The sequence below is a fragment of the Mustela lutreola genome, chromosome 8, assembly GCF_030435805.1.
Source record: "Mustela lutreola isolate mMusLut2 chromosome 8, mMusLut2.pri, whole genome shotgun sequence".
In the NCBI taxonomy this organism is placed as follows: domain Eukaryota; kingdom Metazoa; phylum Chordata; class Mammalia; order Carnivora; family Mustelidae; genus Mustela; species Mustela lutreola.
The window spans coordinates 140791345-140806515 of NC_081297.1; the positions used below are offsets into that span (position 1 = coordinate 140791345).

Sequence of the window (15171 nt, forward strand, 5' to 3'; positions counted from 1 at the left end):
GAGAACAGATACAGGTAAATGCTACAGAATCCTGGGAGCAGTAGTTTCTTTCCGTTATCGGCTGTTTGATGACCCAGACCCGACAAGAAGGAAACAGTCCTGTGTAGAGCACACAGGAAGGAGGAGTGCCGGTTTGGAGGAGCACTCTCTATTGTCCTGGTGACCTCGAATCTGACCTTCCCCAAATACCATGATTTGGCTAAAGAGCTTTTTCTAGAGGCCGGGTCTGCGGGCCGCCCACGAAGCGCCGAGTGGATCTGGCTGCGAGGGCCGCTGGGGGGTCCCAGAGACCCCCCACCCCCACCCCGGCCGCCCCGCCCCGGGGCGCGGACTACAGCTCCCGGCATGCCCGGCGCGCGGTACCTGCCCGCCCCCAGCCGCTGCTTGGGGAGGATGCAGACGCCTGGGCGAGCCGGGAGGATGGAGGCCGGGGAGGCAGCGCCGCCGGCGGGGATGGGCGGCCGCGCGGCGGGCGGCTGGGGCAAGTGGGTGCGGCTTAACGTCGGGGGCACGGTGTTCCTGACCACCCGACAGACGCTGTGCCGGGAGCAGAAGTCCTTCCTCAGCCGCCTGTGCCAGGGGGAAGAGCTGCAGTCGGACCGGGTGAGGCCCGCGCGGTGAGCGGCCCGCGGGCGGGGGGTTCTCTGCCCGCTCGAATCCGGGCTGGCCTGGCCGGGAACCCGGCTGCTTTTATATCCCAAGAGCCGGAGGCAGGAAAAACTGGCGAGGGGAAGGGAGGAGGAAGTGACTGGGAGAGCGAGGCATGTGCCCATTGCCGTGGCAACGGGACAACGCCAGGCCGCGGCCATTTGGAGCCTTCTGAGCACTGCCCGGGGCTCCCGCCTCGGGGGGCTGGTAGGATCGGGACTCTCCCCCTTCTTTAGGGCCTTCCCTTCTTCCCCAACGGGACTCCCGCACTGGGGAAGGGAATTGCTGAGGCTGCTTCCCCCGCCCTTCGGAGTGTGGGTGGCCTAGGAGTGCAGGGAGCTGGGTGGAGAAGTCCTGGGGTGCCTTCTGAGCTGGGCCTCATCAGGGAGGAGCCCTGGCCTATCTGGCACCATTTCTGGGCTCCCATCCCGGCTCTGCTGCAAACTGCCTGCGTGACCTTGGGTCAGACCCCTCCCTGGTCCAGGCTCAGCCTCCTGTCTGTAACCAGAGGAGGCTGGTCCGGAGGTGACCTCTAGGGCCCCCTCTCCCTCATTCCCTGACCCTCTAATGCTGTGACCTTGGGCAAGTCCCCTTTTTCCCCCTGTAGAGTTGCACGGATGCCCGCCCTGCCTCCCTGCAGGCCATGCCTGTCCAATGAGATAGCGGCTCCTTTGGTAACTTGTAAACATCCCATGTCCCCAGAATGACTGGGGAGCTGATGGAGATAGTGTAGGGCTGGCTTCAGAGGAACAGCCTCTAAGAGGGACGATCACTGAACCCTACTCTGGGTTGGGTGCCCCTCAGAACTCACTGGAAGCTGACAATGACCCCTAGTTAGAGGGGAACGGAGCGAGGCTCAGAGAGGTCAAGTCACCTGCCCAAGGTCACACAGCGAGAAAAAGGCAGAGGCAGGATTTGCTTCTAGGTGTTTCCGACCCTAAAGCCTTTCTCCTCCATCATGCCCCTTTGCTCCAGGAAAGAGCAGACTGCGTTCACTCCCTCCCTCCAATCCATACTGGGCCTGGAGTGGGGGTCGGGTTGGGGGTGGGAGAAGCTCCCTCTCCTCTCATGGCCTGTGCCCCTCATGTCCATAGGATGAGACCGGGGCCTACCTCATTGACCGTGACCCCACCTACTTCGGGCCCATCCTGAACTTTCTCCGGCATGGCAAGCTGGTGCTGGACAAGGACATGGCTGAGGAGGGTGAGTTGGGCCAGAGGGCTGGCTGGGAACTACATCCTAGCCCTTGCCCTCTGCAGGCTGCCGGAACCTTCCATGGAGATCCCAAGTTTCTCCCAGTTGGGAGGTGGGGTGGGGGGAGGGACATTGAACTTCTTCCCCGCTGCCTGCCTCGTGATCCCTGAAAAGGCTGAATCTCAAGGCCTCTGCATGGGTTGAGCCTCGGGGCTCTGCCGAGCTGACCTCACCGGAGTTTTGTTGAGTGCCCACAGAGAAGCGGAAGATAGAGGGAGCCTGTGAGGCCGGCAGCCTCTGTTGTGGGCACGGATGCTCTTTCCCCGGACCTCCTGGGAAGCCAGGTGTGCGCGGGGTGGAGGTGGGCATGGGAGGAGGAGGTCTGGCTCTTTCTCTGTGGGTGATCCGGTATCTCTCGGGTGCCTGGTGAGGCTGGCAGGTAGCCGGTGGGTGGAGCCGGTGACTCTTCCCCAAATCCAGCCGCCTCTCAAACACAGCTGGCTGTGGGTGGAGGTGGGGGAGGGGACCCTGCTCCCCCAGCAGGGGGTTTGGTCCCTCTGGGGCCTAGGTGGCCGAGGCCCGAAGATGCCCACTTCTGGCTCCAGCAGATGGTTCAGGAAGCCATGCCTGGAAGAATACCCTTTTGGCAAAGCCTCAGCCATGGGCAGGGCCTACAGTCAGGGTCAAGTTAACTCTGAGGGGCCCAGGGTGTGGCTCTGGGTCAGACCCAGCCAGGCCAGCTGGACATGTCACTTTTCCTTTCTCCGCTTGTGTGTGTAAATTAGGGGTGGTGAGAGCATGCTTTGGGACAACAGGTGCTGTGAGTCCCAGTGCTCATACCCTGTGGGCGTCTAGCACAGCCCATCCTTCCTCACTTGGGGCCCACGGTCTCCCTTCCGGACCCACATGTATGTGGTGTTCTAGAGGCCAAGTAGCTCCCCGGTGGGCTAGGGCTCACATTCAGAGTGAACGGTGGGCACCCACCCCGCCGCTTTCAGGCGGCTCCTCAGGGAGCACAGGTAGCGGGGGACCTGGGAGCGGGGCCCGCGGGGAGGGGAGGTGAACACTCTCACTGCGTCCCAGCTGACGTCTGTTTACAGGTTCTGGGATTCTCCCAGCACCTCACAGGGGGCTGGGGCCCCCACCAAAGGAGCCGGAGGACCTGGGAAGAGATTTACTAGCTGTGTGGCACCAAGAAATTCACTTATGCCTCTTTTGCCTCCATGGCCCCGTCTATGAAATGGGGTCACCATAATGCCTACCTTCCCAAGCCACTGTGGGGGTAAAAGGAACTAAAGCAAGTGTGTTCCTTAACTCAGCACCCGGCACCAAGGACCCACGATGCCACGTTAGCTGTCTGTCCTCTGCAGGGCTCACGAGCTGCACTCAGGCAGCAACGCTCAGTGGCTGCCCCCTCTGTGTCAGTGCTGTGTGGGCGCCTGGGACAGCAGGCCGATCAGGCCTGGGACCCGTCCTCAGGGAGCCCAGAAGCCAGTCAAGGAAAGGACCAGAAGGGGTCCCTGCCCTGTACAAACACAGGGGAATCGAAAGGCGCGGGGCCATTGCCCTTCCCTGGAAAGGTGACTCACTTAATCTCCGAGACTCTCAGTTCCCCCAGCTGTGTAGGGACATTAATGCCTGCTTCCCCACGTCCCCAGGGCTCTGCAAACTGTAGGGCTGGGGAGGGGCAAGGGCACAAAGATTATGCATTTGTAGTGGGCTCTGAAGTCAGAGGAACTTGAATTTGGATCCCAGCTCTTGCGACTTAACTGGCTGCGTTGCTTCAGACAGCTGCTTCTCTTTCCGGTCCTCAGTTTCCCCGATTGTTCAGGGGAGGCAACAAAGGTACCTATTTCTAGTGCTGAGAAGAAACTGCAGGAAAGGATGTGGAATGCTTAGCCCAGTCCCTGCACTGAGCGCATGATTCATAAACAGGAGCAGGTCATGGGGGCCAGCCACGGTCCCTCTCGTGGTGGTGTTCTAGGCTCCAGCCTCAGCCAGCTCTGTGTCTTGCCAGCCCTAGAGCAGAGTCCAGATGAGGGCATTGGCAGTTGTCCCTGGGTCGCCAGGCTCAGCACAGGAGGGATGTAGGGTTGGCTGGGTGATGGCCTCTCACCCCTAACACAGAGAATATGGGATCCCAGGAAGGAAACATCCCCTCCTGCTGGAGCCCGGAGCTGACTGGAGTGGGAATAGGTGTCGAGGCAGAGGGCACGAGGGGAGAAGAGCTCACGGGGGCCACCGAGTGACCCGGGGGCTGTCCGGTCTGTGCCAGGCGTCCTAGAGGAAGCCGAGTTCTACAACATTGGCCCGCTGATCCGCATCATCAAAGACCGAATGGAGGAGAAGGACTACCCCGTCACACAGGTCGGGGCGGCGGGGCGGCCGGGCGGCGGGAAAGGATGCCAGGGCTGGGGGAGGCGGGGAGAGGCTTGAGAGAGTTGGGGAGGCCAAGCTGGCCTGTAAAGGGAGGGTGTGGCTGAGCTTCCGGGCTGCCCAGCAAAAGCCCCAGACGGGGAGAAGCGCTCTGCTTGCTGTCCCTGACGCGGCTCTGCTCGCGGTGTGACCTTGGGCCCATCGCATCCCCTCTCCGCCCCTTGATTTTCCCTTGTGGAATACAGAGGTGTGGAGACCTGCACACTCCCCTTCCTTACAAGCAAAATGGGGTCTGTGTGGAGGAACAGGGGGCCCTGTGGGGGCAGGGCACAAGCTGCTGGAGTTCACAGTTCGGAGCGGGGGCCCTGGGCCCCGTGTGTAGGAGTTGCTGGAGGGATTCTCTGGCCCACCTCGGGGGAGACGCGGGTGCGGGCGGATGGGCAGGTGGGAGACTGAAGCAGGGAGGCTCCATGCCGTCCTTCCTGCCCCCTCATGGCGCCCGTGGTCCAGCTCTGCCACATTTAAGTTCGGTGGCCGTGGGCGAGTACGACTCACCTCGGTGAGTCCAGTGCGGGTCCAGTGCCTGGCAGGGGGTAGGCTCTCAGAGTGTGGCTGCCACCTTCCCCCGTCGCCCTGCCCCTCCTCTCCTTCTCGGGGCATGTGGTGTGGGTGGGAGGATGACAGGTGCACCTGCCCCGCCCACGGGTGTCCGCCACGTCGCCTCTCCGCCTGCAGGTCCCCCCCAAGCACGTGTACCGCGTGCTGCAGTGCCAGGAGGAGGAGCTCACGCAGATGGTCTCCACCATGTCTGACGGCTGGCGCTTCGAGCAGGTGCGCGGGGGCCCTGGGGCCACACCGGGAACCGCCGAGCTTCCCCGCATGGCAAGCCCTTCCCTTCCGCACCCCCGGGCTTGGGTGACCTACCGCAGAGCCGCAGGGCAGCTCTAGGCATCCTAGAACTGGGGGTTCTCACATCCGCTGGGGAGTGGTCTACACAGCAGGATGGGCGAGTCTCTGGGCCCCAAAGCTCAGGGGCAAGGAGATCGGAGCCACATGAATGAGCTGACTCCACCTTGGGTCAGCACCTCCTGTGACAAAGGCACAGGGCCAGTCCCAGGGTCCCTGCGAGCGACAGGCTGAGTCCTGGCCTCGCCACGTCTGTGAAGGCCAAGCAGCAGCTTCCCGTGAGGGTTCATAGTGTCCGATCGTCCCCCAATCCACGTGCAGTGTAGTCCTGGAGACATTAATCACAAGTGGGGTTGCCCTCGCCATGCAGCTCGTGGCCCGCCTCTCAGGTTTCTAGAGGAGTAGAGCCAGCAAGTTTACCCAAGGTCACTCGTGTCCCTAGGGAAGGAAGAGGGTTTGGCCACCCCTTTCTCTGCGCCCACCCACAGCTCCTTGCATGTGGAGGTTGACGAAGGGAGAAGGCCCAGAACGGCGGGGCAGGATCGGGGAACAGGCCCCGTCCAGGAGCCAGAGGCCTGGATCTACCACTTACGAGCCGCGTAACCTTGAGCAAGACCCATCTCCTCTCTGGGCCTCAGTTTCCTAGTCTGTGATATGGGGCAGTAGTGCTCCCTTCGCAGGACTGTCGTGAAGATGGGAAGGGCCACTGATAAAGTCCCTAGCCAAGGATAGGACTCCAGACACTGGCACCAGCCAGCACCCTGCAGGCTATGGGTCTGTAAGTCTAGAAGACTCCAGAGAGGACTCAGGATCCCGAATTCTAATCCCTGTTCCACCTCCTCTTCAAGCCAGAGGGGCTGATGGTTTTCCCTGCCTGTCAGGTGAGGGTCCCTGGGTGCTAAAGGTCCTAACCAGGGCCTTGTGGTTGTGGTTGCCCGGGGCCCCCAGAGCAAAGGTGGGGCTGCTCTTGAGAGCCTACGGGAGACTCTGGCAATCGCAGGGGCTCCCAGAGGTTGAGCCGACAGCTCAGGGATTGCTGCTCATTGGCCCTCTGGCCTAAGGAATGGACAACCTGTTCTACCTCTGCTTGTAAGAATGAACAGAATATTCTATGGGTGCCCATCATGCCAACCCTGCCCTACAGCTTGGTTCTGGGACTGCTTCAGCCACATCCGGGATGGAGGGGGACAACCTGCCCATCATCGGCTTCCACCTGCTTTTAGATAATGGCCTCTAGATCTGGGCTGGGGTGAGGGGTGGGGAGCAGCAAACATAGGTAGCCTTTTTCCAAGGAATGCTCCCCCCCTCCCCCGGCTTAGCTGGGCCTGGAAGCAGACCTGATGCCTAGGTGGGGGATGGGGAGCTGACTCTGACTTTCTATGGAAACTCAGGGCTGGGCCTGACCCGAACAGCAAGATCAGGGCATAAGTTGGTATCCTGACCAGTGCTGATGTCAACCCCCATTCTGGGCTGGCCGCCTTCAACCCAGCCTGTCTTCTTCCCCCCGCCCCCCCAGCTGGTGAATATCGGCTCTTCCTACAACTATGGCAGTGAGGACCAGGCTGAGTTCCTGTGTGTCGTGTCCAAGGAGCTCTACAGCTCCCCACATGGGCTGAGCTCGGAGTCCAGCCGCAAAACCAAGGTGAGCCCCCAGCCTCAGCTTCCCTCCCTGACCCCCCCCCCCCGCCCTCCACCTAGCCATCCCTGCTTCTTTCTCCCTCCTGCTACACGCACATAACCACCTGGTCACAGCCAATGCCATCCATCCCATGCCACCCATGGTCCCATCTGCTCACGCCAGTTACCCAGGCCCAGGCGGGGGGAGAAGTGAAAAGGCTAGGCAGCAGGGAACCTAGGGCACAGCAGCAGGGGACCTAGATGCCGTTTGGAAGGGGTATCTGAAACCAGGGGTCTGGGCATGGTGTGCTGTGCTCTGCACGACCTTGGACAAGCCACAGCCTCTCGGCGCCCCTGTTGTGTTCTCCAAGAACTGAGGGTACACCACATCCTTTCTGTGGTGCCATCAAGCTTAGAACTTCTGGGATCCAAAAAATGGCCAGTTTATTTCGCAGAGGGCAGAGGAGTCAAATCCACTAATCCTGCCCCTTTCCAGCCCCTTCCTCAGGAGCTCTGCAGGAGCGGGTGTCAGGAACTGCATGGGGCCCAGCCATGTGTCTTTGGCCCTGGCCCGAGGCAGCAACAGCTGGCCATGGGGAGAGGCTGAGCAGAGGTCCTGCCACCCGGAACCCAGAGCCAGTCAGAGGCCCCAGGGCCTTTGGGCAGGCCCATGGGGTAGGGCAGCGAGCCAGGTTGGGAAGAAGGGACACCATTCCTAGGGGCCTGTCCCTGTGCATCAGAGACTTATGAACCCTGGCTTCCTGTTTGTCTGTCTGCCCCCTTGTTCTGTGACTTCCCCTGCTCCCCCCACCAGGGGTCAGCACTGTCTTGCAAGGGTGCAAGAGTGAGCCCGCTGCTCCTGCCTCTCCAGGAGCCCCTGGGGGGCCTCCCAGATGCGGGTGGGGTCTGCCCTGGGCCTTCCCTGGCCTCCTTTCTACACTGGGGCCTCCTAAAGTGAGGACGTCCCTCGAGGACGCCCTGGCCATATGCCCGCCCGCTCCCCTTCCACCCCTGGGAGCCCCCCTACTGCTCCGTGAGTCCCCAGCCCGGCCCCATTTTCTCTGCCCTTCCTCCGGTCCCTTCTCAGACTCCCCCGTTCCGGGGGGGCTGGACGAGATTCCCCAGCTTCTCCCTCCTCAAGGGCCCCCTTCGTCCTGCCCGCCCGGTGGTGGGGCCCGCGGGGCCAGCCACCCGCCGGCACTGCCCGGCCGGGCCCCTTGTTAGCTGTCCACTCTTTCTTCCCTGGGTCCGCCGGCTGGTGCACAGAGCGCGGAGCAGCAGCTGGAGGAGGAGCGGCAGCAGGAGGAGGTGCAGGTGCAGGTGGAACAGGTGCAGGTGGAGGCAGATGCCCAGGAGAAAGGTGCAGCCACCCCCCGAGGACAATGATTGCTAATAACCGCCGGCGCCTCCCGCCCCCTGCCCGCTGGAGCCCGCTGCCGCACCCGGGGGCCGGGGCCTGCGGGGGGACGGGCCGCCAGGGCTAGCTCCGCCGCGCGCCGGCCGCCTCCCCTGCATAACCATCCCTTCTCTCACTTTCTCTTTGCAGCCCTGGCAGCTCAGGAGCCCGCTAACCTTTTCTCCCTCCCACCACCGCCTCCTCCTCCTCCGCTTCCTGCCGGAGGCCCCGCCTCATCTCCACCCACCTCTTCTTCCTCCTGGATCTCATCTGCACCCTGCCTCTTCCCTCTCTGCCCCTGCCCGGGTTTCCTCTCCTCCGCCTGCTCGCACCTCCCTCCCGGGGCCGCCCCGGGCCCGGCCCCCCGCGCCCTGCCCCCGGGCGCCCCGGCCCCGCACCCGCACCCCCGAGCGTCCCGCCTGCCGCCTCCCGCGCCCCGGCCTGGGGAGCAGGGCCCCGGCCGTCTGTCCTCCGGGCCCGCCAGCCCCGCAGCCACCGCCGCCGCCGGGCCCCGCTGAGGCCGGGCCGCCCCGCCCCCAGAGCCTCACCTGCTCGCCTCCTCCTCACCTCTCCTCCTTGCAGGTTCCCGTCCGCACCCCTCAGACCTGAGGCTGCGCTGGCCGTGAGGGCTCCTCCCCGGCCCCTCGCCCGCCCCCAGAGCCGCCATCCCTGGTTTGTAGCTTGGCGGAGCTGGAGGGAGGGCGGAAGCCAGGAGGGGGCGCGTCTCCTGTTCCCGGACCCGAGCCTCTCGCTCGGCTGACTTTCTCCCCTCCCCTGCTTTTGGCCTTGGGTGTGAGGCTCTGAGAGGAGAGGAAAGTCAGGGGGCCGGCCTGGTTCCCAGCCAGCCGCCAGCACCAGGGCTCCAGAGCCGGGCTGGAAAGGAGGGAGGGGAGACAGCGGCGTCACAGCCCGCCCCTCCCCCACCAGGCCCTGGGGTTCCCGGCTCTTGGGTGGGGGGAAGGACAGCCAGCCTGGGAGTCCCTTGGCCTGCAAGGAGTCAACCAGAGTTGGCTAAGGATCTGGGTGTCACAGAAAAAGTCCTGGCCAGGTCCCCCGGAGCCCCTACTCAATCTTAGCTGCCTGCTGTGTGACCTTGGGCAAGTCACTGCCCCTCTCTAGGCCACAGTTGCCTCTGAAATGGGGACAGACAGCTGCTGTCTCTGACCTTTTGCCTGAGACAGCAGGGACCTGGCCTTGACCCCCTCTGGCCAGAGTCTTGGGGACTCTGACCTCCGAGGCAGCCGCCACCCAGCCCCACCCTGGGGTTCCCGGATGGGCAAGCTGGGTCCCCTTCCTGCTCCCCCTCCTCGGCTCTGAATTCACCTTCTCTGGGCCTCAGCCCCCCACCCTCTTCTCAGAAGGGAGCCTGTGACTCACCTACCTCTCTCTCTCTCCCTCTCTTCCCTGCCCTGCCCTCCATTTCAATCTCCTCTCTGCCCTCCCCTGGCCTTGCCTCACCCTCCTCACTGGCCCCACCTTCCCTCCCCCATCCTGGTGTTCTGATCACCCTCCCACCCGCCCCCCTGCCCCTTCCCCCTCTTATTTTCTAGCTGTTACAAGCCAGAGGCACCCGGATGTGAGGCCCCAGATCACCTCCAGGGACTTGGGGTTCCGATCTGAAATCCTTTATTTTTGTACCGCGGGGTGGGGCCCCGGCTCCAGGCAGAGGAAGCACTCTCCCCCCTGCCACTTCTGTCTACACCTGCGGGGCTGTGATTTCCCCCCGCCTCTGGGGGCGGGGCAGGGGCCCGCTGGGACCTCTCAAGGCCCGAAGTGGGCCCTGGGACCCCTGGGCGGAGCTGCCTGCGTGTGGCCAAAGTGTGACGCTGTCCAGCTGTGTCTCCCACGGCCCCACAGTCCCTCCCCCGGGCCCCCCAGCTGCATGAATGGTACCCTCCCCCCTGACCCCGTCACGTCTCCTCCTTGAGCCTTAGTCTCCTCATCTGTCAAATGGGTTCGCTCTTCCCGCCGCCGCCACCTACCTCACAGGGTTGTTGTGAGGTTACAAAGACCAGCAAGGTCGCAGACAGCCCTCGGGGAGTGTACAAAGCACCAGACCGGAGGGTGGCCCTCCCTTCACCCTTCCCTCAGAGGGGGACGGCCCTGCTCGGCCCCAGATGGAGATTCAGGTATTGGCGGGGTGAAGGGCGTGGGGGTTGGCCTTGTGGGAAGAAGAGGGAGGGTGACCCGGCCTTCACCTTGGCCGCTCCCACCCCTGTCTGCACAGTGGGGTGCAGCGGGCCCTGGCCAGGAGGGGGCAGGCCCGGGTCTCAGCAGGAGCAGAGCAGCCCTTCAGGAACTGGTAGTGATAAGGGCCAGGGGGACACGCCTCCCTCTGTCCCGGGGAGAGTCTGGGGGTAGCAGGGGCTGAGCAAGAGGCTCCCCACGCCTTTATGATCCCCCGGGCTGTGTCCAACCCCACCATGTAATAAAGCCTGAAGAAACAGCCGCTGGGCTGCCTTCCTCTCTTCCTCTGGGCCACCTTCGGGGACGGGGTTTAACTCAAGGTTGGGTCAATGACTCCTAGGTGATGGGGCTTTTTCCTAAAGCCCGGGAACCCTGCCCTGTGGTCACTCTCCTGTGTATTTTGAGGAAGGAGGTCATGGCTCCGTCCTCTGCCCCACTCTGGCTTGCTGGGAGAACTTGGGCAGGTGCCTGCCCTCTCGGGTCTCAGTTAACTCATCTGTGAAGTGAGGGGTTGGAGCAGGTGACTTACAAGGCCCAACCCCGGGGAGCCATGCAGGTCTCTTCCTGCCTCTGGGCAGTCCTAGACCAGCTGGGGATGCTGAGGGGGTAGGGGGCACCCGGGACCAGCATGGCAGGGCCCCCTACTTCCTGGCCTCACCCCACCATTCCTGTGGCCCTTTGCTCCAGCCTAACCCCAACAGGACACCCCCTGCTTCCTGCTGTGACTTTTCTTTGACCCTCTGCCCCTCCAGATCACTACCACCCTTCACCCAAGTCCAGGAAATAGAAACACCCAGGCTCCTTCTCTCTGAGCCCACTGGACCCCGGGCTTCGGCCTGACACCCCCCGCCGCGGCCCCTACCTGGCCAGTCCCTTCACATACCTTGTCCCACTGCGTGTCTACCGTGTTCTCCCATTCCACATCTTAGCGCTGCCAGGGACATCCTGGCAGAGCAGGAGTCCCCTAGGCAGAGACCCTCCCCTGGGCCGGGTGAGGCACCCCCTGCTCTGCTTGAGCCCGGAGGGGGGAGCCCACGCCCTCCCCTTGGGACATTCGGCTCGCTGGACTGACCTCACGTTCTGTGTCTGACTTTGTAAAAAGTCATCAGGAGGCTTGTTAAAAGAACAGATTGTCTACCCACCCCCCCAATTCTGACTAAGACTTGGGTGGGGCCCACGAATTTGCATTTTAGCGAAGCGCCCAATACTGTGTCTGCCAACCTCTGAGAAGCCTGAGCTGCTACGGGCTGGAAATACTTTAACATTTGCCCCACTGAGAGGTGCCCCCCACCCCTACCCCGCAGTGTCTGCTCCATCTCCTCTATCTCCCCACCACACGCATCCCTCCCCCAAACCCCGAGCTGGCCGGCCCAGCAGGCAAGCACCAGGCTTCAATGGCCACTCCCTGCCTTTGAAATTTCCCCCTTCTCCGAGGCTCCCCTTCCTTTTCCCAGCTAGGCTTCAAGCAAGACTTGTCCGCACTGCTGGGCTCCCCACTTCCTTACCTCCACTGCTGCCCCCAGAGAGCACGAGCAGCCCTCCCCGACCACTCCCACTTGGCTGCTAAGGTTCCCCCCCCCCCAGCTCCCCTCCGGCTCTGCCTACACCCCTCAGCCTCCCTTGTGGACCCCCATCTGTAGTGTCTGTCTCTCGCCTCTTCAGTCTTCCCACTCACCTTCTGCGGAGGGGCTCTGAAATCCTCCTCCAGACCTCAAGCCCTGCCTACCTCCTGCACACCTCTCTCCCAGAGGCACCCCAGGTTCCGACACCTTCTCGGAGCCCTTCCCTCCTCAGGGGCCCCAGGCCAGGCAACAGGTCCTCCACTGGCCCCGTGGATCAGGACAGACACCTGGGAGTGGTCCTGGGTGACTTCTCCCTCACCCAGCACCCATCCACCAAGGCACCTGGAGGACACAGGGTCCTTTCAGTCCATCCCCATTGCCCGGCTCATTCGATCCCCTCCCCACCGTCCTGGAGTTCAGCAGTGGCCTCCCCACCTCCCACTCCCTCTACACTGGGCCTAGGGGTCCTTCTAAAATGTGTATCCACTCACGTATCACTCCCCTGCTATAGAGCCTTCTTCCGTGGCTCCCCAGAACACCCAACATCAAGTCCCTAACTCCAGATTTTTTTGCCATCTGATCTCCGTTTGCTTCCCTCTTAACCACTGTTTAACTCAGAACAGCTCACGGATGTGCCCTCTTCTTTTGGGACTTAAACCTTTGTACCTGCTGTCCCCCTGTCTGGAATGCCCTTCCCCACCTTGGCCACCTTTGGGTGGCAACTCAAGTCTCACCTCCTCCAGGCAGCCTTCCCTGACTTCCTCAGCTCCAGGCTACCCCAAAACCCCTGCACACTGGATTATCCTCCTCAACCCTGAGTTCGGGAGCTGAGCTCTGTGCATCTGTCTGGCCCCAGCACAGTGAGTGGCACATAGCAGGAGACCGAGGGCTTAAGAATGAAGGATCCCCAGAATGCCAAGGGAGTGTCATGCTGAGAAGTGGTGGACTGGGAAGCAGGAGGCAGGGCTTCCTCACCAGCCTTCACCCCGAACCCGACCCCGCTGGTGTGATTCTGAGGATGGCTTCTCTCCTCTGCCTCAGTTTCCTCCCAAGCTTGCAGACAGAGCTTACACTTGTCCATCCTGATCTGAGGGTCACCAAAACACCTTCCTCCTGAGGTTGCTCCTGGGACCTGAGCAGCTGCCCTGGAGGTCACCCCTGCCCCCCAGGCCCCACCTTGGCCTTCTAGACATTCGACAAACAGGCTGGGCAGGAAGCAGAGTCTGCTCAGCCAAGAGTGTAGGGTCGATGCCAGGCCCCATTCAAACCCCACAGCAGGCCCTCAGATCAGACGGCTTTATTCCACAGGGCAGTGGAACTCACTTCCAGGTGGGAGTGGGCAGTGGAGGCCTAGGGGACAGGTAGGGGTGGGGTGAGGACCCTAGACCTGGGACTCCCCCCACCCTTTGGCTTACGGTGGCAGCTGGCTCACTTGGCTGTCTCCAGGGCTCTGGGGGTCCCTCGGGGGTGCCTCCCATCCCCACCCCTCAAGTTCACAGGCTGACTCTACTCTCTGCATTGGCGGAGGGGAGCTCAGACACCCCTCTGAGGACCCGGAAGCCCCATGATCACTGCTGGGCGACTCCAACCCCCCAAGTCAGCAGCAGAGGAAGAGGAAGGAGAAAAGAGGATCAGGAGGCAACAGGGCGGGCGTGAAACCCCCTAGCTGGGCCTGCTGACCGTCCAGGCCCTGGGGCGCAGGGGGAGTCTTCACCAGCTGATCTCCATCGCTGGGGCAATGTCAGGGAGCAGGTTGGGGGGACGACGGATGCCACCTCCTGCCTCCACGGGGCCCTGCTGCCCCCAGAATACTCGCTCCCCTGTCTGGTGGGGGCCCTGGACTCTCTGCGTCCAGGTGGTGGGCCCCAGCTCTGCAGGGAGGGGAGCTCCTCAGGTCAGCACCTGCTGGATCCAGCCTATCACCCCTGTGATGCGGGTGTAGACACCAAAGTAGTTGGGCCGGCCACAGCCCAAGCCCCAGCTGACCAGCCCAGCCAGGAACCAGCGGCCACTGGGCTCCTTGCACACCAGTGGACCTCCCGAGTCGCCCTGAAAGGGGGAGAGATGAAACAGTCGCATCAGGGTAAGCCGGGGTTCCTGACTGCTAGGATTTTGCCACGTGACAAGAGACTCTTTCGAAGCCTCTGCTTCCCCTGCTCCCAATCAACAGAGAGAGCCCAGAGCACCCCTGCTGGTCGGTCCTTCCCCGGGTCCTGGCTGTTGCGGAAGAGTGCACGTGTCCCCATGCCCCACTGCTCTCCGCCTCCCTTCTGTGGGTTCCTTCCACTCCTAGCTCCTGTGTCCCCTTGGGCAAAATGCCTTGCTCAGGCAGGGGGCAGAACTGGATGTGAGCCTGAGACCTGCCCACCACCTGCAGCCCTCTGGTCATTGGGGGCTACAACTTGGTGCAAGTCTCCACCTCCCCAAGCCTCAGTTTCCTTATCGGTAAAGTTGGGACAGCCATCCCGGCCCAGGGCTTCAGCAGGCTGGTGTGAGCAGAGGGCCAGGCCTTGAGTGATGTGAGCGATGCCCACCCTCCCTCCCTCCCTCCTGGCCACGGCGTCCCCCCTCCCCAGGCGTCACCTGGCAGGCATCCTTCTTGCCCTTCCGGTAGCCAGCACACAGCATGCGGGGTGTCACCTGGTAGCGGTAGGCCTCACCGCACAGATCCTGCGGGATCAGCTGCACATCGACCTTCTGCAGACCGTTGCTGGTGGGCCCTGCCCGGCGAGGTTGGGGGCAGAAGGCAGAGACGAGGGCGGACTCTTGTGCTATTGTCCTTACAGCTCGGGACTCCCCCACCATCATCTCTCCTGCTCTGCCCGCCCCCTACCCCTCCGCCTCACCATCACCCTGTTCTGGTCCCTCGTGGCCCCAGGAAACAGAGTCCCCACCCAAAGCCTATCTGGGCTAGTGTCCTCTCTGCTGCCCCTCCTGCTTGAGGCGTCTTGGCCAGCTCTCCCGCCCCTGCTCGGGGACAGCCCCTGGGAGGTTTTCCCAGAGCACACATCTGACCCCTCCACTCTCCACTTAAAATGTATCAGTGTCTCCCCTCTGTCCAGCTCAGTGCTCTGCTGGGGCCCCAAGGGAGGGCCCCCAGGGAGCTTCAGTCTCCCCTGTGCCTGGTCCCGCCCTGAGATCTCGTCTGTCTGGCCAGGGTGCGGGTCAGTGGTGTTTTGCTGGAGGCCTCAGTGGGTTTTAAAGGGCAGGTCAGGCGACGTCCTGTTCAAGCTCCTTCCTGCCAGCCCTCGCCAGCATCCACCTGCCCCCAGCTCCCTTCTGGTG

General features: G+C 62.8%; 2 protein-coding genes across 4 annotated transcripts in view; one reads left to right on the forward strand and one right to left on the reverse strand.

Annotated features, from left to right (window-relative positions):
• The first annotated feature begins 330 nt into the window (after nt 1-330).
• Nucleotides 331-9898, forward strand: KCTD17 (potassium channel tetramerization domain containing 17). Its single transcript, XM_059186881.1, is given in 9 exon segments — nt 331-603; nt 1743-1851; nt 4118-4209; nt 4954-5049; nt 6641-6766; nt 8008-8101; nt 8720-8734; nt 8737-8809; nt 9688-9898. Coding segments are annotated over 9 exon segments (933 nt in total). The 5' UTR covers nt 331-345; the 3' UTR covers nt 9758-9898.
• Nucleotides 9899-13168: 3270 nt separating this feature from the next.
• The window catches only part of TMPRSS6 (transmembrane serine protease 6), a 33156-nt gene continuing 31153 nt past the window's right edge, over nt 13169-15171 (reverse strand). For all 3 annotated transcript variants that reach the window (XM_059186879.1, XM_059186877.1, XM_059186878.1), the window contains 2 exons: nt 14470-14606; nt 13169-13935 (listed from right to left, as the gene is read on the reverse strand). In XM_059186879.1, the coding sequence (XP_059042862.1) occupies nt 13777-13935; nt 14470-14606 (296 nt within the window). In that variant the 3' untranslated portion in view covers nt 13169-13776. The remainder of the gene's footprint in view (nt 13936-14469; nt 14607-15171) is intronic.